This window comes from Phacochoerus africanus, chromosome 9 (genome assembly GCF_016906955.1).
Source record: "Phacochoerus africanus isolate WHEZ1 chromosome 9, ROS_Pafr_v1, whole genome shotgun sequence".
Lineage (NCBI taxonomy): Eukaryota > Metazoa > Chordata > Mammalia > Artiodactyla > Suidae > Phacochoerus > Phacochoerus africanus.
The window spans coordinates 127,905,154-127,927,228 of NC_062552.1; the positions used below are offsets into that span (position 1 = coordinate 127,905,154).

The 22,075-nt window shown below is 66.5% G+C and overlaps 1 protein-coding gene across 6 annotated transcripts in view; it reads left to right on the top strand.

The window, feature by feature from the left end:
- The window catches only part of PACS2 (phosphofurin acidic cluster sorting protein 2), a 55,866-nt gene that overhangs the window by 31,472 nt on the left and 2,319 nt on the right, over positions 1 to 22,075 (top strand). For 2 of the 6 annotated variants that reach the window (XM_047795138.1, XM_047795141.1), the window contains exons 3-21: positions 976 to 1,065; positions 2,782 to 2,907; positions 4,884 to 5,046; positions 5,512 to 5,585; positions 5,815 to 5,895; positions 7,020 to 7,079; positions 9,741 to 9,898; positions 11,531 to 11,621; positions 11,872 to 11,946; positions 12,479 to 12,621; positions 13,808 to 13,940; positions 14,202 to 14,306; positions 14,816 to 14,922; positions 15,183 to 15,337; positions 15,674 to 15,784; positions 16,078 to 16,186; positions 20,019 to 20,061; positions 21,366 to 21,408; positions 21,590 to 21,725. In XM_047795138.1, the coding sequence (XP_047651094.1) occupies positions 976 to 1,065; positions 2,782 to 2,907; positions 4,884 to 5,046; positions 5,512 to 5,585; positions 5,815 to 5,895; positions 7,020 to 7,079; positions 9,741 to 9,898; positions 11,531 to 11,621; positions 11,872 to 11,946; positions 12,479 to 12,621; positions 13,808 to 13,940; positions 14,202 to 14,306; positions 14,816 to 14,922; positions 15,183 to 15,337; positions 15,674 to 15,784; positions 16,078 to 16,186; positions 20,019 to 20,061; positions 21,366 to 21,408; positions 21,590 to 21,725 (2,003 nt within the window). The remainder of the gene's footprint in view (positions 1 to 975; positions 1,066 to 2,781; positions 2,908 to 4,883; positions 5,047 to 5,511; positions 5,586 to 5,814; positions 5,896 to 7,019; positions 7,080 to 9,740; positions 9,899 to 11,530; positions 11,622 to 11,871; positions 11,947 to 12,478; positions 12,622 to 13,807; positions 13,941 to 14,201; positions 14,307 to 14,815; positions 14,923 to 15,182; positions 15,338 to 15,673; positions 15,785 to 16,077; positions 16,187 to 20,018; positions 20,062 to 21,365; positions 21,409 to 21,589; positions 21,726 to 22,075) is intronic. The other 4 variants (XM_047795135.1, XM_047795140.1, XM_047795136.1 and 1 more) reach the window with 3 other exon arrangements.

Here is a 22,075-nt window from a genome sequence, read left to right on the forward strand (position 1 = left end):
TTGTTCTGCTGTGTCTGGCTCCCCACACACAGCAGTGTCCCTCAGGCTCGGCCTTGTTGGGACGGCTATTTGTAAAACAATGCTGCAGGAGGCATCTTTAATCCGTTTGGAATTTGTTCTGGTGTGGGTGAGTTTTGAGGTTGGGACCTGTGCTTTCCACACAGGATTCACCAGCCACGCATCAGAGCATTTAGTGAGCAGCTTTGCCTAACCGACCCGAAGGCTCGTGATTACATCCTGCTTCATATCAGCACGTCCGTGTGTGTTTTGGATCTGGTTCTAGACTTCTGCCCTCCCTAGCCTGGGACGGTGCTGCTGTGCTTTGGTTGTTGACCTTTGCACCCACTTTGCTCTCTGGGGGGCAGTCACCCCTCGCGGTACTGCTTTCGCAGGAACATGTGGCCCCACCCCTGCTCCTGCAGGTACTTGCCCCAACCGCCTGCCCCTCGCACTGCACCTGCGTCCAGTCGTTACCTTAAACTTGGCAGCACCCATTCTTACTCTCTCACGGCTTAGGAACAGATTTCTAGAGGTGGACTTGCCCTCTGGCGTATGGACTTTTTTTAAGGCTCTAGACAAATCTTCCCCACAGTGCCTTTGGGAATCGCTGCCCTCAGGCCTCCACCCCAGGCCTGCGGCTCTCATCTTCCTGTTTCATTTTCAGATGCCCTCTTCTGGGAGTTCCCCTTGTGGCTCAGTGGGTTAAGAACCCGACTAGTATCCATAAAGACGCAGGTTGGATCCCTGGCCCCGCTCAGCGGGTGAAGGAGCCAGCATTGCATGGGCTGTGGTGTAGGTCGCAGATGCTGCTGGGACCTGGTGTTGCCATGGCTGTGGTGTAGGCCGGCAGCTGTAGCTCGATGAGACCCCGAGCCTGGGACCTTGCAGATGCAGCGGGTGCGGCCCTCAAAAGACAAAAAGAAAAAAAAGTAAAGACGCCCTCTTCTGAGCCTGAGGTGTCTCCTTCCGTCTCAGGGCTCCAAACGGATCCTGCGGTCCCACGAGATCGTGCTGCCCCCCAGCGGACAAGTGGAGACCGACCTGGCGCTGACGTTCTCCCTGCAGGTGGGCCGGGCGGCCCCGCCCTCCGCCCCGCCCCTCGCCCCGCCCCGCTCCCGCCCTTCTCCCCGCAGGTGGGCCGGGCGGCCCCGCCACCGCGGAGGTCTCCGTCGGGGGGTTCCGTGTGTTTTTGCCCAGCGAGAGCTTTTCATGGCATCGCCATGATGAAGAGAACGTAGTGAGGCCCAAACTCAAATGATCAGTTTAGGTCATTTCATTCCCGTGTTTAGAAAAGATGGGGTAGGAGTTCCCGCCGTGGCGCAGTGGTTAACGAATCCGACTAGGAACCATGAGGTTGCGGGTTCGGTCCCTGGCCTTGCTCAGTGGGTTAAGGATCCGGCGTTGCCGTGAGCTGTGGTGTAGGTCGCAGACGCGGCTCAGATCCCGCGTTGCCGTGGCTCTGGCGTAGGCCGGCGGCTACAGCTCCGATTCCACCCCTAGCCTGGGAACCTCCATATGCCGCAGGAGCGGCCCAAGAAATGGCAAAAAGACCAAAAAAAAAAAAAGGGGGGTAAAAAGCAACTCAAAACATTTGCTAAGAAAAAATGAGGAAGAGCCTGTGGCAGTGTGTTGTAAGGCAGACCCTTTGGAGGCATTTGGGGGTGCTGGTGTGAAGGAGGGCTGTTCAGACCCAACCCGCCCCCAGGGCAGCATCCCCTGCCTGCAGTCCTCTTCCCCTCGCCTGGATTGAGCAGGTGTGCCGGCTTCCTACCCAGCACGCTTGTGTTTGGGAAGTAATGCCAGGAGTTCCAGGTGGTGCAGCGAGTTGCTGCTGTGGCACGGGTTCCATCCTTGGCCCAGGAACTTCCGCATGCCCTGGAGGCCCCCAGAACGAGAGAACTAGCGCTGTTTAGTGCCAAATCATTGCCCCTCAAACCGTTTTTGTCCCCTTTCTTGGAAGACAGGCCTGTGGTTTCGTGAGAACCCTGCCAGCCCAGGGCCTGCCCTCCCCCAAGGCCACCTCACCCCAGCTCTGCCTGGCTTTGCCCGAACCTTCACCCACAGCAGCTCCTGGGTTTTGTGTTGGTTCTTCTTTCGGGGGGTGAGGAGAGTCAGGTTTAGTGGAGTATAATTTCCAGAATATACAGTTCACCGTTTTAGGTTTAGGTAAAGGCCCCCAGGTGTGTAACCACTGCCAGTCAATGTGGGGGGCAGTCCTGTTGGCCCCCGACTTTTGAAGCAGGTTTTTATGGCATCCCCTTGTGGCTCAGCAGGTTACGAACCTCAGTAGTGCCCGTGAGGATTCAGGTTCCATCCCCGGCCTCGCGCGGCGGGTGAAGGATCCGGCGTGGCCGTGAGCTGTGGTGTAGACCGCAGACGCGACCTGGATCCCACATCGATGTGGCTGTGGTGCAGGCCAGTAGCGACAGCTCTGATTAGACCACTCGCCTGGGAACCTCCATATGTCGCAGGTGCGGCCCTAAGAAAAGCAAACAAACAAACGAACAAGTGAAGTAGTTCTATTTGTGCACCCTAAGGAAAGCTGTGCACGTCAGCCTCACGCACACGAGCAAACGCAGGCGGCCTGCACCGCCAGGCGGAGCTGCCCCAAGCAGTTGCCGTCGATCCCGGGATGGCCCCCACCGCCACCCCAGGGCCTGGGCACTGCGCACGCCCCCGGGGATGACCAGCAGGGAGTGAGCCCCTGCCCAGCCGGGTGAGACCCGGCAGGTGTGGTGGGCGCGGCCGCCCGCGTGGCCGTGACACCCCCTTCTCCCGTAGTACCCCCACTTCTTGAAAAGAGAAGGCAATAAGCTTCAGATCATGTTGCAGCGAAGAAAGCGGTACAAGAACCGGACCATCCTCGGCTACAAGACGCTGGCTGCCGGCTCCATCAACATGGCCGAGGTGAGGCTCGGCCGGGCGGCGGGACCTCAGCTTCCCACTCTGCGGGCACCGGCCCTGGCCAGCGGGACGCGTGCTCGGGTGGGTCAGGGGGTGGCATCAAGTTGACGTCCCTGGCGAGGAAACAGGCAAAGGGCCTCCACAAAGAACCAGCTGACGCCACCGAGTCTTGGGGGAATGCGGGGCCCCGAGGGGTGCTTGGGGGGCAGAAGCAGAGGGTCCCCAGGCCCAGGAGCTCTGAGTTCTGGATGGGCCCTGGGGGAGGGGCAGCCGGGAACCCCTGTGTTCTGCCCCAGAGCCTGCCTGAGCCTTCAGGCCTCCTGTGTCCCCTCAGACCCTCCCTGCCCACCCGCCCGTCCAGGACAGGCACAGTCGGTGCCCTGGCTTGGCCCTCCCAGCCACCTACACCCAGGGAGACCCAGAGCAGAGCGGGAGCCAGGCGTGCGAGCTGGCTGGGCCTGAGCTTCTCTGTGATGCTGCCAGGCTGTGGCTGAGTGTCCTGGCTGCTGGACTGCAGAAGCGGGCAGGCAGGCAGGGCCTGGACTCCTCAGGGCCCTGGCAGGCTCCTCTGCTGACCCAGGGTCACCGGTCATCGCCGCTGGCCCAGGGCCTCTGGTCATCCCGGGGCCCCTGCCTGCAGGCCATCAGTGCTCAGAGGACGCCGGAAGATGCCGCCTTGTCCTGCCTGAGTGGAGCGTGATGAGCGCGTGACCACCGGGGCTGTGAAGCCAGCCGTGGTCTCAGTGCGCTGCCCAGACCAGGTGGCCTCTGCAAGAGGCCCGGCTTCCCTCCTGCCCCCTGGTGTTCTTCTGGGGCTTCTGGCGTGGTTCGGAGAGTGCTGGGCCCCCCGCCCAGGCCTAGCCCCCTCCCCGCCAGCTGCCGAGCTGAATCTGACGTGCCCAGGCCCTCGCCCCTGCCCTTCCCAGAGCAGCCGAGCCCTGGCCCAGTGGCCGTGAGGTCCGCCCCCTCACTGTATCGGAGTTCGTACCCAGGTTGGTTTCTGGGCCAAGCTGGGCATGTTCTCACAGCTCTAAGATAGGGAGACTCGGCCAAGTCAGACTTCCCGTTAGGAAGGTGACACAGGTGTGCCGGGAGCACGGCCGGCAGGGTCTGGCCTCAGAGGGCGCGTGCACACGCACGCCGTCAGAGTGACTTGGCCATGGCAGGAAGCAGCCAGATGGCCTTTTTTTTTTGTCTTTTTAGGGCCACACGTGCAGCACATGGAGGTTCCCAGGCTAGGGGTCTGATCAGAGCTACAGGTGGCGGCCTACGCCACAGCCACAGCAACGCCAGATCCGAGCCGCATCTGTGACCTGCACCACAGCTCACGGCAATGCTGGATCCTTACCCCACGGAGCGAGGCCAGGGATCGAACCTGCGTCCTCTTGCTTACCAGTTGGGTTCGTTATCGCGGTGCCACGACGGGAACTCCCAGGGGGCCTTTTTAACTTGGTTTCTTAAGTGGTGGTGATGGTCCTTTCCTCAAAACTATTTCCTTACTTGGCTAAAGAGTTGGCCTCCCCGTGGAGTTCCCGCTGTGGCACAGGGGTTAATGATCCAGCTTGTCTCTCTGGGGATGCAGGTTCAATCCCCAGCCCAGCACAGTGGGTGACGGGTCTGGCGTTGCTGCAGCTGTAGTGTGGGTTGCAGCTCCTGCTCAGGCTCGATCCCTGGCCTGGGAACTTTCATATGCTGCCAGGGCAGCGGAAAAAGAAAGAATACAGAAATAAAACGCAGATGGGTGTGTTCTCTGGCGTGTCGGGGGAATTGCTTGGCTGCCTGGGGCCAGCGTGGGGCGCAGGCCAGTGAGGAGCGGGGGCACGAGGGGTCCTCTCCCCGGTTTGTTGGAAATCTCAAGACGAATGGCCCCAGGGCCTCGCCATCCTAGGCGGCCCCAACCCGGTGGGTGTCCACACAGCCGGGCGGGGCTGGGGGCACAGGCCACGCCCCGCGCGTCTAGAGCCACGCCCTGCCCTCAGGTGATGCAGCACCCCTCTGAGGGCGGCCAGGTGCTGAGCCTCTGCAGCAACGTCAAGGAGGCCTCGGTCAAGGTGGCCGAGATCTGGATCTTCTCCCTGTCCAGCCAGCCCATTGACCACGAGGACAGTGCCATGCAGGCGGGCCCCAAGGCCAAGTCTACGGGTGAGTCCCGCCGAGAGCAGTGTCTCTGCCACGGGCACCACCTCCCGGCCACCACCTTGGGTCTGCAGGCTGCCCTCTGGGCAGCGGGCATCTGGTCCTGCCCCCACCCTATGACATGGTCCGTAAGCAGGTCAGGGGCCTTCCCAGGTCCAGCAAGACTCCTCCATTCACAGTTGGGGCCGTCTGTCCTGAGTGGAGGGGGGGGCAGGCGGGGACCCTGTTGAGCCCGGTGATGGGCAGGAAGGGCCACCGTGGGATGGGGTGGAGCATGTGGGGGCTGGAAGCGCGGCCCCTCCCCCCGGGCGGTCCACCTGCCAGGGCGGGCGGGCCCAGTCCCTACCGCGTAGGGCTGTCTCCCTGCGGTGCCCCTGCACACGGGGGTGGGGGCGTCACTGGGCGCCGGCTGATTGCCGGGACACCGGCCGGAACCCTGAGGCGCCCCCCTTCCATCTGCTCGTTCCGCAGATAACTACTCCGAGGAGGAGTACGAGAGCTTCTCCTCCGAGCAGGAGGCCAGTGACGACGCCGTGCAGGGGCAGGTAACCAGGCGCCACGGGGGGCAGGTCGCAGGGCCACGGGACCCCGGGGGAGACGCCAGCTTTGGGGCCCCAGCGCCCAGCTTCTGCTGACCCCCGGCAGCAGCGCAGTCCCCGGTGGGCCCACCCAAGACTCTCCAGGGCCAGCGTCCCAAGCACCCAGGGCGGGGCCCCGTCCCGGCAGGGAGGGCCTGGGGCGCCGCGCGGGGCCTCAGGTGCCGGGTCTCTGCAGGACTTGGACGAGGATGACTTCGACGTGGGGAAGCCCAAGAAGCAGCGGCGCTCGATAGTAAGAACGACGTCCATGACCAGGGTCGGTGGAAACTGGTTTTACTAACACTGGGGGGGGGGGCGGGGCCGGGGGGGGCGGGGCCGGGCGGGAGCCGGGGGGGGGGGGGGGGGGGGGGGGCCGCGCCGCGTGGGGCCCTCAGGAGGGGGCTCAGGACGCGGGGCGGCTGTCCCAGGCCGTCTCCGGGCACACGTGTTGTCCCCTGAAGCCCAGCTCTGTGGCTTCTTCTGAGGTCCAGTCTCTTTCCCAAATACAGCGTGATGGCGGGAGGCCCCACGCGGTGGCCTTGCCTGGGAGGGGGCTGCGAGGCGCTGGCCGTCGTCAGAGCTTTGCTGGCGTGGGCGAGCCGGGCGGGCGTCCCGTGCCAGCCCCAGGCCGCAGGCCCAGAGGCAGCGGGCCAGGTGGGGCTGCTGTGGTCTTGCCCAGGCCACTCCCCACCGGAGCCCAGGGCGGTCCCCTCCCTGCCCAGACACACCCAGTGGGAGGCCAGTTCCGGTCTGTCCGGGGCAGGTGGGCCCAGGGGCTCGGAAGGACTGTCAGGTCCTCTGGGAGGAAAGTCCAGGCGGAGGCCTCGGCCTGTCACAGAACGTCCCTCTCCACTGGGGGGGGGGCTCACGGTGTCAAGCTGCCCACATGCCGGGTCGTGGCCCCAGAACCGCTCCCAACCGTGCTGGGAAGCCGTGGCTGACCCCGCGCACCGGGGAGCTGTGTGTTCTAGACGGCGGTGCAGCAGCCCCCACGCGCTACGGCAGTACCTGTTTGAGCCTCGGTGCCAGGACCGAGGCCCAGCTTCTGGACAGGAGTGGGGGTCCCCAAGGGTGGCCTTGGTCGGTGGCCGAGGGCGCCCCCGAGCAGATGGGCTCCTGCTCTCAGCCTCCAGATCCCACCGGGCAGGGCTGGTTGGAGGTGGGGCACGGAGGCCTCCAGGAGAACCGCGGGTCTGGCTCTGGGACGGTGGCTCCGTCCTGGGGCCGCTGCTGGGTCTGACCGCGGCTGTGGTTCCTGATGCCCCTGAAAACGCGTACGGTTGTTGCGGTGCCAGAGCTGTGCTGGTGACCGTGCGTGCGGTTAAGCCGCGCCGCCTCCTGCCAGGGCCGCAGGCAGCCTGGGAAGCCGAGGGCCCTGACCCCGCCCCACTTGTCTTGCAGCAGCAGAACTTCAAGCAGAAAGTCGTGGCCCTGCTGCGGAGGTTTAAAGTCTCGGACGAGGTGAGCGAGCAGCCCGAGGAGGGCTCTGGGGGTCCGGGCCGGGCGGAGGCTGGCTCTGCTGCCCGCTGTCCACGCGGCCCAGCCGGTGCCTGCGGTGCGTCCTGAATTGCAACGTGCTGGACAGACCCGGGGCGGGGGGGGTGGGGGCTTCATCTTTGGAGGGCGTGACTTGGGTTGTTGTGTTTTGTGCTTTTTTATGAACTGACTGCATTTCTAGGGCAGCTTCAGGTTCACAGCAGAACTGAGCAGGGGTGCAGCTTCCCCGTACCCCCATCGGCACCATGTGGCCTCCCCACTGCCAACGTACCAAGTGTTTCAGTGTTTTTTTTAGCTTGTTTCTAGTCTCCAAATTTTCATTTTGTTCTTTCTTTTTTTTTTTTTTTTGGCTTTTAAGGGCCACACCTGTGGCACATGGAGGTTCCCAGGCTAGGGGTCGAATCGGAGCTACAGCTGCCGGTCCACACCACAGCCACCGCCACACCGGATCCTTAGCCCACGGAGCGAGGCCAGGGCTCGCACCCGCATCCTCATAGATGCTGTCGGATTTGTTTCCACTGCGCTCCGACTGCAACTCCTAGTCTCCACATTTCTCTGATGAGCTCGTGTAACTTTTAAAACCGGAAGAAAAATGTCTTTTCCTGTGATCAGAAGATTAGTCCCCAGAGTTTGGACCCACCGAGGAGGTGTGGTGGTGCAGTAGGTAAGCCCCAAAGCCTGGTCCTCACACGTGCTCATGACAGTCCGCGAGGCCACGTCCACACAGGAGGGCAGCCCTCGGCAGGTGCTAAAACGGGCCCCCCAGCCGGCCCTCCCCAGCCTGATATCCGCGTTCGTGCTGTTCCTGTCGGGGCTCCAGCGGGCTTTCTGCAGAAATCAGCCAGCCAGTCCTCACGCTTACGTGTAAACACGAGGAGCCCAGAACCAACAAAACAATCGTGAAAAAGCGCAAGGTTGGGGGCCTCACACTGTCCGTTTTCAGAACTGCCCGCAGAGCTATGGCCATCAGGCGTGTGTTGGGGGGGCAGGCAGTGAAGTGAGGATAAGAATCCAGAAATAAATCCTCCTCTTTATGGTCCGTTGATTTTCCACAAGATGCCAAGAGCTTTCAATAGAGGGGAAAATAGCCTTTTCAGCAAATAATCCTGGGGCAACTGGATATCTGCGTGCAAAGGAAGGACACGGACCCCTCACCTCACACCATGTACAGAAATGAACCCACAGGGGGTCAACGACCTAAATGTGAGAGAGAAAACCATACAACACTTGGAAGAAAACGTAGGAGTAAATGTTTGTGACCTTGGGTTGGAAAATGGCTCCTTCTTTTTCTTTTTCTTTTTAGGGCCACACCCTCGGCACGTGGAAGTTCCCAGACTAGGGGTTGAATCGGAGCTGCAGCTGCCAGCCTCCACCGCAACCACAACAACGCAGGATCCGAGCCACACCGGCCACCTCCACCACAGCTCACGGCAACGCCAGCTCCTTAACCCACTGAGGGAGGCCAGGGATCGAACCCGCATCCTCATGGGTACTAGTCAGGTTCATAACCTGCTGAGCCACAGTGGGAACGCCAAGAATGGCTGCTTAGATCTGACACCAAGAGCGTGAGCAAATAAAGAAAAAATAGATAAGTTGGGTTGCATCAATATTTAAAACTTCTGTGCCCCAAGTAATACCGTCCAGAAAATGAAACAGCAGTCCACAGGGTGGGAGAAAAAATTTTACAAATCACGTATCTGATAAGGGACTCGTATCCAGAATATGGAACATTGGCAACTCAAAAGCAACACAGTTCAAAAAGCAACTGTCTGCTTTAAAAATCGGGCAAAGGTTCTGACCAGCTGTTTCTCCAAAGAAGAACTGCCAACAGCCACTAAGTACGCGCCAAGATGCTTGGCGTCGCCTGGTCAGCAGCAGACGGGGCCACAGCGAGACCGAGGCCTGGCGCCCACCAGGGCGCCGTCAGCAGGAACGTGGAAAATGAGTGTCAGTGAGGGTGCGTGACCAGCGGAACCCTTACACGCGCTGCAGGGGACCAGAAACGGTGCGGCCACTTTGGGAGACAGGCTGGGGGTTCCTCAAGGTTAGATGCAGACGCTTTCCCGGAGGCCAGCGACCCCTGCTGAGCTTACCTGCAGGATGGAAGCACGTCCACACAAAGTCTGCTAAACAGTCACAGAAGCTCCACTCGTGGCAGACGCTGGCAACGCCCTCCGCCGGCCGCGGGCCGACAGGCTGAGCCCCACCGTCGAGGGCACGCTGCCTGGAGGGGCCCGCTGTGGGCGGATGCACGCTGCCATAGGTACCTCGCGCTGAACACGAGGAGGCCGTATGCCAAGGGCTTCCACTTTGCTGTCCTGAGAAGGGCCCAGCGCGGGGGGACGGGGGCGGGGACACCTGGCCAGGGCGGCCCTTTGCCTCCCGATGGCAGGGGTCCCGCACGGCCCGCACTGTCAGCGCCGCCCTGTGCTCCTGTGCTGAGCACACTGCCCAGGACAGCCTTGCCACGCACAGTGCCCGCTGCCTGGAGGCGCAGGGGACGCCCCGCGGTCTGGAGCACGTGGCGGGAGGAAAGCTGCCGGGTGGCCTCTCCCCTCGCCGGCGGCTGCCCCCCCCCCCCCCCCCCCGCCCCGGGCCGGCCTCTCACAGCCGACGTCCCCGCAGGTCCTGGACTCGGAGCAGGACCCTGCCGAGCATGTCCCCGAGGTGGAGGAGGACCTGGACCTCCTGTACGACACGCTGGACGTGGAGAACCCCAGCGACAGCGGCCCCGACATGGACGACGACGACAGTGTCCTCAGCACCCCCAAGCCCAAGCTCAGGTGGGCGCGGCCGCGCGCCTGCAGCGCATGCGCGGGAGCCGCCCGGCGGCGGGGGCCACGCCGGGGCCGCGGGGGCCGGAAAGGGGGCGTGGGCTCGGCACGGGGGAGGCGGGGGACACAGAGCCCAAGGCTGGCCTCGGTCCGCGGCGCCTCCACAGGTGAGGGGGCAGAGGGACAGGGACCGGTTTGCCTTCGGGAGAGGCCTCTGGAACCTGCTGGGCCCAGTTGGAAGGCAGCTGAGGGCACTCCTCCTGGCTGTGGGCTGGGGGGCACTGGGGGGGCTGTCGCAGGAGGGCAGTGAGCGTGTGGCCACAGGGCTCTGTCCTGTGGCGAGACGATGGTGTCCTGCCCCTGCTGGGCACCGCCGTGAGGCACAGGTGCATGGGGGGGGGGCAGGATGCGTGTCGGGAACACCAAGGCCCGCGGGCAGCAGCCGGGAGCCAAGGGCACAGGGACGTCCAAGTCAGCCAGGAGCAGGTTTTTGTCTGTTTGCTTTCTTTCTTTTCAGGACCACACCCGCGGCACATGGAGGCTCCCAGGCTAGGGGTTGAATCGGAGCTACAGCTGCCGGCCTACACCACAGCCACAGCAACAGGGGATCCCAGCCGTGTCTGCGATCTACACCGCAGCTCATGGCAACACCGGATCCTTAACCCACTGAGCGAGGCCAGGGATCGAACCCGAAACCTCATGGTTCCTAGTCGTTTGCACTGCACCACGATGGGAACTCCTGGTTTTTGAAACTTCTCTAAAGACTCGTAGAAGCTCCCTAGTAGGGCAGCAGGTTAAGGGTCTGGTATTTTCTTTGCAGTGGCGTGAGTTCAATCCCTGGCTGTGTGGGGGACCCAAAAAACTCCCCAAACCCAAGTGTACGTAAGACCCCGGCAAGAACACAGGCAGGGGCTTGCTCTCCTGCACCTGCTGCAGCCCTCAGACCCACGGCCGGCCTGACCCAGCTCACAGCACAGGCTCCCTGAGCTGACGACCAGAAGTTACGCTCCTTCTCGAGGCTGGGGTCTGGGGGCTCAGCCGTGTGGCTACAGGACAGGGGTCCCGCTTCCCTTCTGGCCTGCTGCCCCCTCCACGTTCAAGGGCAGCACCACGGTCCTGACCCTCAGCCTCCCTCTGCCTTCAGCTGGAGAAGAGCTCCACTTTCACCGGTCCCCTGCCCGAAGCCCCGAAGCACCAGCTGTGCCTGCAGGCGAGCCCTGGCCAGCTAGCGCCCAGGCCTAGGGGTGAGGCACGGGCGTCTTGGGGCCCTGATCCTGCCGGCCAGAGTTCCCGCCCCTCGTTTCAGCATGGCCCTGACTCTGCCCTCCATGACCTGCTACCTGCTGAGTGGGGCGCTCGGCCTGGGTTCGCCCCACCCGGCTCTTCGCTGGCAGCTGGCTGTGGCCCCGGGCCCCTGCCGGCCCTCCAGCAGGTTGTGGCTGGAGGTGGGGCGTCTGCCGCCAGGACTAAGGCCCGGAGCAGAGGGGCCTCCGCTGCTCCCAGACCCTCTGCGTCCTCGCCTGTGCCGTGGTCCTCCAGGCTGGGGCCCTGCTCGGCCCCAGACGCCCCGCCAGGCGTGGCGGCTGGGCCTTCACCCTGGGGGGTACTGGACAGTAACCTCCTCTCTGTCCCCCCCCCCAGGCCGTACTTCGAAGGCCTGTCCCACTCCAGCTCGCAGACAGAGGTCGGGAGCATCCACAGCGCCCGGAGCCAGAAGGAGCCTCCGAGTCCAGTGAGTGACCAGGACCAGGGGCTCCGCTGGGGTCTCTGAGTCACCCCCGGAGTCTGACACGGTGGCGCACTCCTGGGTTCTGGCGTGGCCAGTGCCAGGTGGCTGTTGTGGGTGACCGTGAGCCCATGGTCCAGGACATGCCAGCCGGTCTCGCCGGGCTGCCTCCAAGCCCGGAGCCCCTGCCCAGGGTGCACCAGCCTCTGCACCAGCGCCCACCACAGCCCGATTCCTTCCCGCCTCCTCCCCACAGGCTGACGTGCCCGAGAAGATGCGGGCTCTGGGCACCAAGCAGCCGAGCGACAGCACCTCCGATTCCGTGGCCCAGGTAAGCGGGGGTGGGGCTGCGTTTGGACACGGCACGCCGGCACGGAGCCCACTTCCCCGCTGCCTTAGCACAGCGGCTGCCGACGTGGCGGGCTGCAGAGGCAGGTGCTCCTGTTGCCAGAGCTCAGAACGGGCACCCAGAACCACAGGGAGGGCCCCCTGCGTTCACGCCCCCAGGTGTGCTCGGGGCCCTGGGATTCACCCCCTGTAGGTGTGCTCGGGGCCCTGGGTTCACAGCAGCTCTGGGTGGACAGCAGGAACAGGCCCGCGAACACCGTGTTGGTCCTGCTGCCCTTGTGGGGGTTCCCAAGGAAGGCCCAGGGCAGGTTTGGGGGGTTCGGTGCTGCTTTCCCGTGGCGGCCTGGCCTAGGGCCTTGTGGTTGGCAGTTAGGGTCAGCTGGCTTCCCAGGGCACACTCAGGGAGCCCCCAGCCCCAGAGAGGCCTAAACTCCACCACCCAGACCATGGCCCCTGAGGCCCAGGAGTACCGTGCCAGGCGTTCGTCCCCAGTGCCTCCCTTCTCTGCCCGTCAGAGTGCACCCGCCCCCGGCGAGCAGCCAGCACAGCCTGAGGACAGCCCGGAGGCGGAGACCTCTGCTCTGGACGTGTTCACCGAGAAGCTGCCACCCAGCGGACGCATCACCAAGACGGAGTCCCTGGTCATCCCGTCCACCAGGTGACTGGCCGCTCCGGGGGAGCCTTCGGCCAGGCGATGCCTGCCTGGGCCAGCGTGGGAGGGCGTGTGGGCGTCCCCCGGGGGCAGCACTCAGCGTCACAGATCCCCAGGCCCTTCGCTGGGGGGGTCATACTGGCCCCCCTCCCCCCTTTGCCGCCAGCCATGCACAGGTCTGACCGCCTGGGTGTGGCTGCTGTGGGGGCAGGGAGGCCCGTGGTCCCCGTCTCCCGTCCCCTGGACCAGACAGCATCAGCCGTGGCTGCTGGGGCCGTGCTTGTGCTGGAGCTGGTGGACGGCACCTGCCAAGCCCCTGTGCTGGGCGCCGGGGGAGCCGGCCCCACGGCCGTGCGCCGCCTGGAGGGCACAGGGTCCAGGACCAGCCCCTGCCTCCCGGCGTGGGTCAGCCGATGGGGTGGGGGTCTGAGTTGCCATGACCCGGGCGGCTTCCTGGTGGCACCCGCCTGCCGGGTGTCTCCCGTGCCCTCGTCCCCTCCCCCACCGGAGCCCCTCCCCGGTCCCTGTGCTGTCCTGCCCGGTCCCCCACTGCCTCTAGGGCCTTGGAGGGAGCGTGGGGCTGGGGCGGTCCCCGGCCGCTCCCGAGGTCGCGGCCCCACAGCTGAGCGGCCCTCACTTTAAAGCGCGTGTGTTCCGTGTCAGCCCCCACCTCACAGAGCAGCGCCCCCCGCCCGCCGTGGCGCGCACACCCCTCACAGAAGCGAGACGCAGGCTGGTTTTCACCCCCGGGAGCCGGCAGTGGGAGCCAGTGGGGCAGGCCCATGAGGCGCCCAGTCCCACAGGGCTTGGTGTGGTTTCTGGGACAGGAACTTTCCAGAGCAGTGGGTCTGGAGGCTGGCGTTTGCCTGGTGGGGGGCGCACATGGGCCTGTGCCTGACTGGAAAGGGGTCACCCAGAGCGCCAGGATGCTGGGCCCTGGCCTGCACCAGGCTTGTCCCCGGGTGGCGGTCCTCAGTCCTCACAGACGCCCCCCCAGGGCCCTCGAAGGTGCCCTGCGTGCCCACGAGCCAACAGCAGTGGGCGGGGTCCACCCAGGGCACCTGGCACCGGGGTGCAGCCCTGTGCCCTCCGGGGCTGGTGGGCTCTTGGGGCCCGTGTGGCCGCCCTTCGTGGCCTCCAATGCCACGTGCTTCCCTGGGGCCCTGAGCGCCTGTGGCCGCCTTCCCCGCAGGTCCGAGGGGAAGCAGGCCGGCCGCCGGGGCCGGAGCACTTCCCTAAAGGAGCGGCAGCCGGCGCGTCCGCAGAGCGAGCGGGCCAACAGCTTGGACAACGAGCGCTGCCCGGACACGCGGAGCCAGCTGCAGGTGCGGGGCGGGGGGGGGGCGCGCCCACCCGGGCAGGTTCCACGGCCTCCCCAGGGCCCACCCCGGGCTGAGCAGCTTGAGGGTGAGGTCGCCTGCTCCCTGGAGGGCTTGTTGGGGCTGCCCACTCTGGTCCCCGGCGGCCGTGGGCCCCGCAGCCCCTTCGGCCCCGCGCCTCTGTCCAGAGCAAAGCCAGGGTCTGCACGTGGGGCCGGTGAGGGGCAGCTCCCCTCACGCCCGGCGTGGTGGGGCCTGTGTTTGCAGATCCCTAGGAAGACCGTGTACGACCAGTTAAACCACATCCTCGTCTCCGACGACCGGCTCCCCGACAACATCATTCTCGTCAACACCTCAGACTGGCAGGGGCAGGTGGGGAGGGGCTGGCTGGGCGGCCTCCCTGCGGGGGCGGGGGGGGGGGGGGTCGGTGCGTGCCCCCCCCTGCAGTGGGGGAGGGGCTGGGCGGCCTCCCTGCGGGGGCGGGGGGGGGTCGGTGCGTGTCCCCCCCCTGCAGTGGGGGAGGGGCTGGGCGGCCTCCGCGGTGGGGGCGGTGCGTGTCCCCCCCCCTGCAGTGGGGGAGGGGCTGGGCGGCCTTCCTGCGGGGGCGGGGGGGGGTCAGCGCATCCTCTCTGCGGGGGCGGGGGGAGGGGGGTCGGTGCGTGTCCCCCCCCTGCAGTGGGGGAGGGGCTGGGCGGCCTTCCTGCGGGGGCGGGGGGGGGGTCAGCGCATCCTCTCTGCGGGGGCGGGGGGAGGGGGGTCGGTGCGTGTCCCCCCCCCTGCAGTGGGGGAGGGGCTGGGCGGCCTCCGCGGTGGGGGCGTCTGGCCAGCCTTGCCCCTTGTGGACCCTGAACCCCGCGGCTCACGCCCCCCCGGCCCCCCAGTTCCTCTCAGACGTCCTGCAGCGGCACACGCTCCCGGTGGTGTGCACGTGCTCTCCGGCCGACGTCCAGGCGGCCTTCAGCACCATCGTGTCTCGGATACAGAGATAGTGAGTCCCGCACCTTCACCTTCCCTGCCGTGTGTGCGGATCCGGGCGGCGGGGGGGGGCGGGGAGCAGCGGCCCAGGCGGGGCCCGCAGACCCGGCTCGGGTTTGGGGGCCGAGGGCTGCCTGCCGTGGAGGGGCGCGGTTTAGGGGCGCAGCGACGCCCCGAGCTCTGTGCCCCGAGCTGTGCCCTGGGGGCGCTCAGCGAGGTTGGTCCTCCCAGCAAGGACGGTTCCCTGAGGCGTCCGTCCCCTGTCCCCCGCAGCTGCAACTGTAATTCGCAGCCCCCGACCCCCGTGAAGATCGCGGTGGCCGGAGCGCAGCATTACCTCAGCGCCATCCTGCGGCTCTTCGTGGAGCAGCTGTCACACAAGACCCCCGACTGGCTGGGCTACATGCGCTTCCTGGTCATCCCGCTGGGTGAGGCCCCGCGGCTCGGTTCTGCCGGCGGCCCTCCCAGACCGGCCCACAGTTAGGGCGGCCCGATACCGTGCGGGCTTGGGGTCAGGGGCACTGGCCGGGTGGGCTTTGGCCCCTTGAAGTGACCCGGGTCCCCAGTGCTCGAACTTCCCCGGCTTCCGGTTTGCGTGGTTTGTCTCAGCACCAACTCCTGTTCCCCTGGCAAGTGCTGCGTCCTCGAGGAGACCCCGCCCGCCCCACAGCGCCAGGCCACGGGCGCCCAAGGCTGGTCTGGGCGGTGGGCTGCCAGCTGCAGGTCGGAGCCGCGCCCCCTGATGCGCTCCCCTTGGCCCGCAGGCTCCCACCCGGTGGCCAGGTACCTGGGCTCCGTGGACTACAGGTACAACAACTTCTTCCAGGACCTGGCCTGGAGAGACCTCTTCAACAAGCTGGAGGCCCAGAGCACAGGTGAGGCCCGGCCCCTGCCCCACACCCACGCCTCGCCCCCCGCCCGCCCTCCGGGGGCGTGGCCTGTTCGCTGCCTCCCGAGGGGAGAGCTGTGTGCTGAGCGCCTGGGAGGAAGGTGGGGTCAGGGGACAGGGCCGGGGTGACCTCCGCCAGGGTGCTCCCCTTTGCCTGCCGTGAGCCACGGCGCTCTCTGGCGACTGGGCCCGGGGGGGGATGTGGAGAGACCTGGCTGCCCTGGCCTAGGGCCCTCGGAGGGTGGCGGCCACAGGACCCCTCCCGGTCTCCTCGCGCAGTGCAGGACACGCCGGACATTGTGTCGAGAATCACGCAGTACATCTCGGGGGCCAACTGCGCCCACCAGCTGCCCATCGCAGAGGCCATGCTGACCTACAAGCAGAAGAGGTACCTCTGGGCCCGGGCGGGTGCGCGGTGGCCAGGGGGACCCGCTGTCCCTCTGCGGTCTCGGCCCAGGCGGCCTGCGTCCTCGCGGCCCCAGCTCACTGGGGGCTCCTCGGGGCTCCCGTGCTGGGATGGGGGTGCCTGCGAGCCACCCAGGCGGCTCCCCGTTTTCCTGGGCCACAGCACCCTTCCCCGGTCTGCGTCGGAATTAGGAGAAGCTGGTTGCTTTTTCTTTTTTTGTGTGTCTTGGAATTTCCCAGAATAAACGTTGCGGGAATAGTGGTTATGCTGCTGCTCCCTGCGGTCTGGGCGCAGCTCCTTCCACCACTTGGGCGTGTTGCCCAAGGTGCCTCACGTCCACCTGCCCAGAGCAGACAGCGGCCAGGAGCCCTGGCTGGGATGCCCGCACACGGGGGCGGGGCTGGGGGCACAGGCTGGGGCCCTGAAGGTTCAGGAGACCGGGCGGCCCCTTAGCCGGGCCTCGAACAGGGTGGGGAAGGGCCAGTGCGGGAGGTGGGCTGGAGGGGCGGGCGGGCGGCTGCGGCTGATCTCGTGGACCAGGCAGAGGGTCTCTGCTCCGCAGAGGGGCCGATGCGCAGCCGCTGAGGCAGAGACAGACCCGAGCCGAAGCCTCCGCCAGGTGCCCGGGCCGCTCAGGGCCCCCGCTCGCCAGGGGTGTGCCGAACCCCTGCAGCCTGCGGAGCCGCTCCCGGGCGCCTGACAACGTCCTGTTTTTCTCTTTGGCGGCTTTCTAAAAAGGAGAAAGAACTTTCATTTTGACTTTACCCTCAGGTACCACTGTCCCTGGGTCCGAGCACCTGTCCGTCCGCTGGCTGGTCTTTAGGGCTGTTTAGCAGTGTCCGCAGCTGGGGCTGCACCCTCAGATTTGTGTCCCTACCGGGAGTCGGGTTGGGGAGCCCTTTCCCACCCGCTCCTCCCCCTGCCCACCCCCGGCTCCAGGGACTGCAAAGCCTGGATGTAGCCAGGCAGGCCCTTTGTTTCAGTCCAGAGTTTGGGTGAAGAAGCGGCCGGTTTGACCTTTCAGCAGGTCGCTGTGGGACCACCTCTTAGAGCAGCGGGGCCGGTGTCCCCTGAGAGCCGCTGACCTTGGGCACATCGTGCTTGTTAACTGGCTCGCACGCCAGCAGCTGCTGCAGGACGGCGCTCACGCTGCCTCCACCCTGGGGAAGGGGAGGCCAGGCGGTGGGGAGCCTGTCGCGGCGCCCTGGTCAGCGGCCAGCTCGAGCCCAGCTCCAGGGCACCCCCAGGCAGCAGAGAGCAGCTCGGGCGTTTTCCCAGCGAGGTTTTGTGGCTCATCTGGATGGGTGGCCGACCCAGGCAAGGAGCTCTTCCACCCTGGGCACCCTGAGAGCTGCCCTTCCACATGGGGCCCCTGCCTGCCTGGCACCCGGTGCTGGGTCCCTCGGGGCACTGCTCTGCCCAGGTCTCCTGGGAAAGCCCCCCACAGAGGGTCCTTGAGTCCCTGGCAGTCTCATGGCTGGGCCCTGGGACAGGCCAGGAGGAGGGTCTGAGCTGGTGCAACTGTCCTGCTAAACAAGCCTCAGCGGGCTAGAGAAAGACCAGCCGTGGTGTGCCCTGCTGACCCCGCGGGCTGTCCTCAGGCCGGCGCCGCTGTCTGCACCCGCCTTAAGTGGAGGCTCCAGGAGCCTGCCGTGTGCTTCGCTGCCTGGGCTGCAGCTTCCGAGTGTACCACACTCGGCTGGTCTGAGCAGCAGGCAGGGGCTCTGGAGACCCTGCACCTCATCCTGCCTCCTGCGCCAGCCTCCGCGTCACAGTGGTGACACCGGCACCGGGGGAGGGGCTTCCAGATGCCTTGGGTGCAGCCCCCCTCGGAGCCCAGGGCCAGGAGGGCAGGCTCTGTCCTGGAGGGGTCCTGAGACCCGGGGCCCACGAGGGCCTTGGCAGGGGGATCCTCTCTGCCCAGCACCGGCACCCGCCTGAGGTTGGACCCCATCGTCGGTGCCCCCGGCACCTGCTGGAGGTCTGCCCAGCGCCCCACACCGGCCTCACGAGGGTTGCGCCCCCTTAGCTCCCACCTCCCGACCTGAGAAGTGGACGCACGTTTCGCACCTCCCCCCACAGGCCGTCTCCTGAGCCAGGCCTGGGGGGCCTCGCCCGGGGTCCTCGCCCAGAGCCACGGGCTCCAGCCGCAGGAGCTCTGGCCGCTCCCCCCCCACCCCTAGAATCCTCCTCCACGTGCAGGGTCCGGGCCGAGGGGTCTCAGTGGAAGCCGGTGTCACCCCCGTCCCGCGGGGCGCATGCCCTGTGCTGGATGTCGTCTGCATGGCCGGGGGCACGGCTTGGCTTTGCCGCTTCGTGCTGTGGAGTCCCCTGAGCCCCGCCTGAGACCTCGTCTGCCTCCCTGCGTGGGGTCGGGGGAGGGCCGTGGGGCGGTGGCTCGCGGAGGGAGTCCCTGAGGGTCGGAGCCCGGGGCCGCCCAGGACCTCCTGCCCCTCGCATGCAGAGGAGGCCTGGGCACAGGATTTGGGTTGTTTTATTGTTTGAAGTGAAATAAGGAGGCGTCTCCTCTTTCAACTGTGTCCCCTTAGAAAAGAAGAAGAGCCGGGATTTTCCGTGGAAAGAACCTGCAGGTTCTTTCATCCAAAGATGGTCCTTGCGGGGAGGAGGGGCGGGGCTGGGGCAGAGGTCGTGGGTCCCCGTGTCCAGGTGGCGCCCGGGGGAGACGGTCCTGCCAGGCCCAGGAGTCCCGTGCGGGGACTGCAGTCTACGCTGGCCCCGGGCCAGGGCCCCATGTCCCACTGGGGCCACACTTCATGGGGCGCGGGCCTTGCAACCCGCGGGGCAGCGAGGGCAGGGCCGCTTACGAGGCTCCTGTTCCCGAGAGCTGGTGCCTGGGAGCCCCGCTGGGCCAGAGACTTCTCCCCGAGCGACACCCCGGGCCCCTGACGTGCATGGCCTGCACGTGAGTGGGCGCCTGCCGAGAGCCGCTCTGTCTGGGGAGATGAGTCAGAAGCAGAGCTGAGAAAATGGCTCAGAGAGCAGGCCCTCGGCTGCATGGACGCCACCAGCCAAGGAGACACCTCTTTTCCCTGAGGTGGGGGCAAGGGGGAGATGGCCCAAGACCGGCCCTGCCCCGAGAACTGACCGGAAGGCCCAGATGGAGGCGCTCTTCCTGCTGCTGATGGAGCCTCCTTCTCGAGTCCCGAGGGCGAGCCCTGGACCACAGCCCAGGCCAAGGGGGACAGCAGTGGGCAGCCTGGCCAGCCCTGGCCTCGGAGGAGGAGGAGGGGAGATGCCGACACTGGACAGGCTGTGACCAGCGGTGCCGTCGAGGCTGAGGTCCCGCCGAAAGTCACACCGAGCTGCTGAGCTCCCCGCAGCAGCTTGGCCCAGGGCACTGCGTCTCACCTCGGGCTGCTCTCTGGGCATCGTTCTGCTCCAGCGTGGCATGCGCACCCATCACCGAGGCCCCCAGGGGCAGCAGCTGTACCCGGACCATCTGGGAAAAAAGTCTTCGTGGTCTGGCTTGGGAGGAGGCCCAGCTGTGCCTGGGCACCCTGGGGTACCACCCTCTCTTGGGGCCGAGTGGGGAAGGCCAGCCGCGGGGCTGGCACAAAGGCCTCTGGGCAGCGGGCTGCAGGACGGCAACCTTGCCTGGACCTCGGCGAGGCTGCAGGCTCCACCTTTCCCCTCTGAGCTGCCCCACGGGCCTCTGGGCCTCAGGTCCAGAGACGCGTCTGCCTTCCCGTGTGTCGGAAGGGACCTGCGGACAGAGGGCCCTCCAGGCCCTGCAGGCGGGGTGGGGCCGGCGCCCGTCCTTGGGGAGAGGGTAACTCTGTTTTCCTTGTCTCAGCCCGGACGAGGAGTCCTCTCAGAAGTTCATTCCCTTTGTCGGGGTGAGTACTTCCCGCGTGGGCCGTTGCTTTGCCCAGCCCGGTCCTGCCTCTTGTGGCAAAAAAGGTCTTTTATAAGCAGTCTCTTTTTGCGTTCACGCGGCACATTCCAGAACTTCCTTCACCAGTTTGAGTTGAGGGCCGCCTCTCGTGTGCCGAGTGGGATGAGTGCTGCTGGCGTCTGCGCAGCTGGCAGCCCCCCGGGCCGAGGGGTCCAGTTCTCAGCACTGCCCTGGGCCTCGCGGCCAGTGTCAGACTCGGCTGTTGGGACAGGCCCCACCGCATGGGTCAGAGGGCCACCTCTGTCCCTCAGGACCTGCAGGGCAGGCCTGCTTGGCCAGGTCGTGGCCTGTCTGTTGGGAGGTTTTGCTTTTCCCGCCCTGAGGAGTCCGGGCTGCTCCCCGCCGCCGGCCCAGTTCCCACAGCCCCGTCCCCTGTGGTCTCCAGCGCAGGCGTCTGCTGTGAGAGCCACGCAGCCGCTTGGTAGGCAGGGCCACGGGCGGGGCAGGGCCTCCGGGCCTCGGTTTACCCTGGTCAGGCGTCCAGGTGGCTGCTGGCCTTGCCGAGAGAGCCAGCCTGGAGCAGCCCGTCCTGTGGAAGCTGCCCCGGTGACGGGAGGGCCCTGTGCCCTTGGCTGCCCTTGAGGCGCCACCGCGCGTGCATGAGGCGGGGCTCGTGGTTGTGATTTTCTTTAACCTGACACTGCCTCCACCCTGTCTCCATGGGTCTAGGACCCCCTCAGCCTCGCAGGGTCGGCGTGGCACCCGCCTGGTGTGGTCCAGGCACTTCCCGCCCTGCTGGACAGGGCTCCCCCCGCTCCAGTGTCTGGGACCCCCCTCTCTCACGGGGTCCACACAGGGCCAGTGACAGAGGCTCCCAGCTGGCAGGGCTCCAGAGTGGGACCCGAGAGGTTGGGCCATGGGAGAGGGTGCCCCCCAACCCTGGCGAGGCCCCCGTGTCCTGACCCCTGGCCACAGAGCTGGCAGCTGTGGGCCTGTGCCTTCGTTCTGGGAGCGCGGCGTGGCCAGAGCGCTGCCGCTGAAGGGTGTCTCCCAGGCCACCTGCAGGGGGTCCCTCACTGTGACCTGTGCTGCGGCTGAGCAGCCAGGCAGTGGCTCCCTGAGCCCAGCTCTGCCCCAAGGACAGGAGGGGCTGGGACCCCGCTTGGCCCCAGGAGCCCCGGGGGGGTGGGGGGTAGGGGGCGCAGACGGCAGGAGCAGGAAGCGGGTCTGGAGCCCGGGGGTGGGGGGTGGGGGGGTGGCGGCCCAGCCCCACGCTCCCGCCCGCAGCAGCCTGTTGCCTTCCAGGTCGTGAAGGTTGGGATAGTGGAACCAGCTTCGGCCACATCAGGTAACCTGGGGCTGGAGGGAGGGCGGGCGTGAGCAGGACCTCTCCCTGGGGCTTCTGTTCCCCGAGGGGCCGGCCCTGCCCCCGCACTCGCCCTGCAGCGCACGGCCGCCTCGGCCTCAGAGGGCCTGGGGCTGCGGGGCAGGCCCACGGGGTGCTAAGCTCCTCCCGACTCCTTCCCCAGGCGACTCAGACGACGCGGCCCCCTCCGGCTCCTGTGTGCTCTCGTCCACCCCGCCGTCCACGTCTCCTGCGGCCAAGGAGGCCTCCCCCACCCCGCCGTCCTCCCCGTCCGTGAGCGGGGGCCTGTCCTCCCCCAGGTAAACGCAGCCGTGCGCGCCGTCTGCCCCCCACCCGCTCACGGCACCCACCCCCGTGCGGCAGAGGCTGGGCTGAAGACGGCCAGGGTCCCTCACGTCCTGGGACCCGGGAGCCAGGGAGCAGAGGGTCAGACAGAAGGCCTCGGGGCACCCTCAGATGGAGATGCCCGGCCTGAGGGGTGGGGGCGCCAGACCGCCCAGTGCCCGGGGGTGACCAGGGCCCGGCCCCGGCCTTCCTGGGGACAGAAGCCAGCGTCTGTGAGGGGGGTGCTCCGCACATGGCGGGTTTGGGGGACGCGGCTGCGAGTAGGTGAGAGGTGGGTGGCGTGGCCAGCAGTCCCTCGGCCACC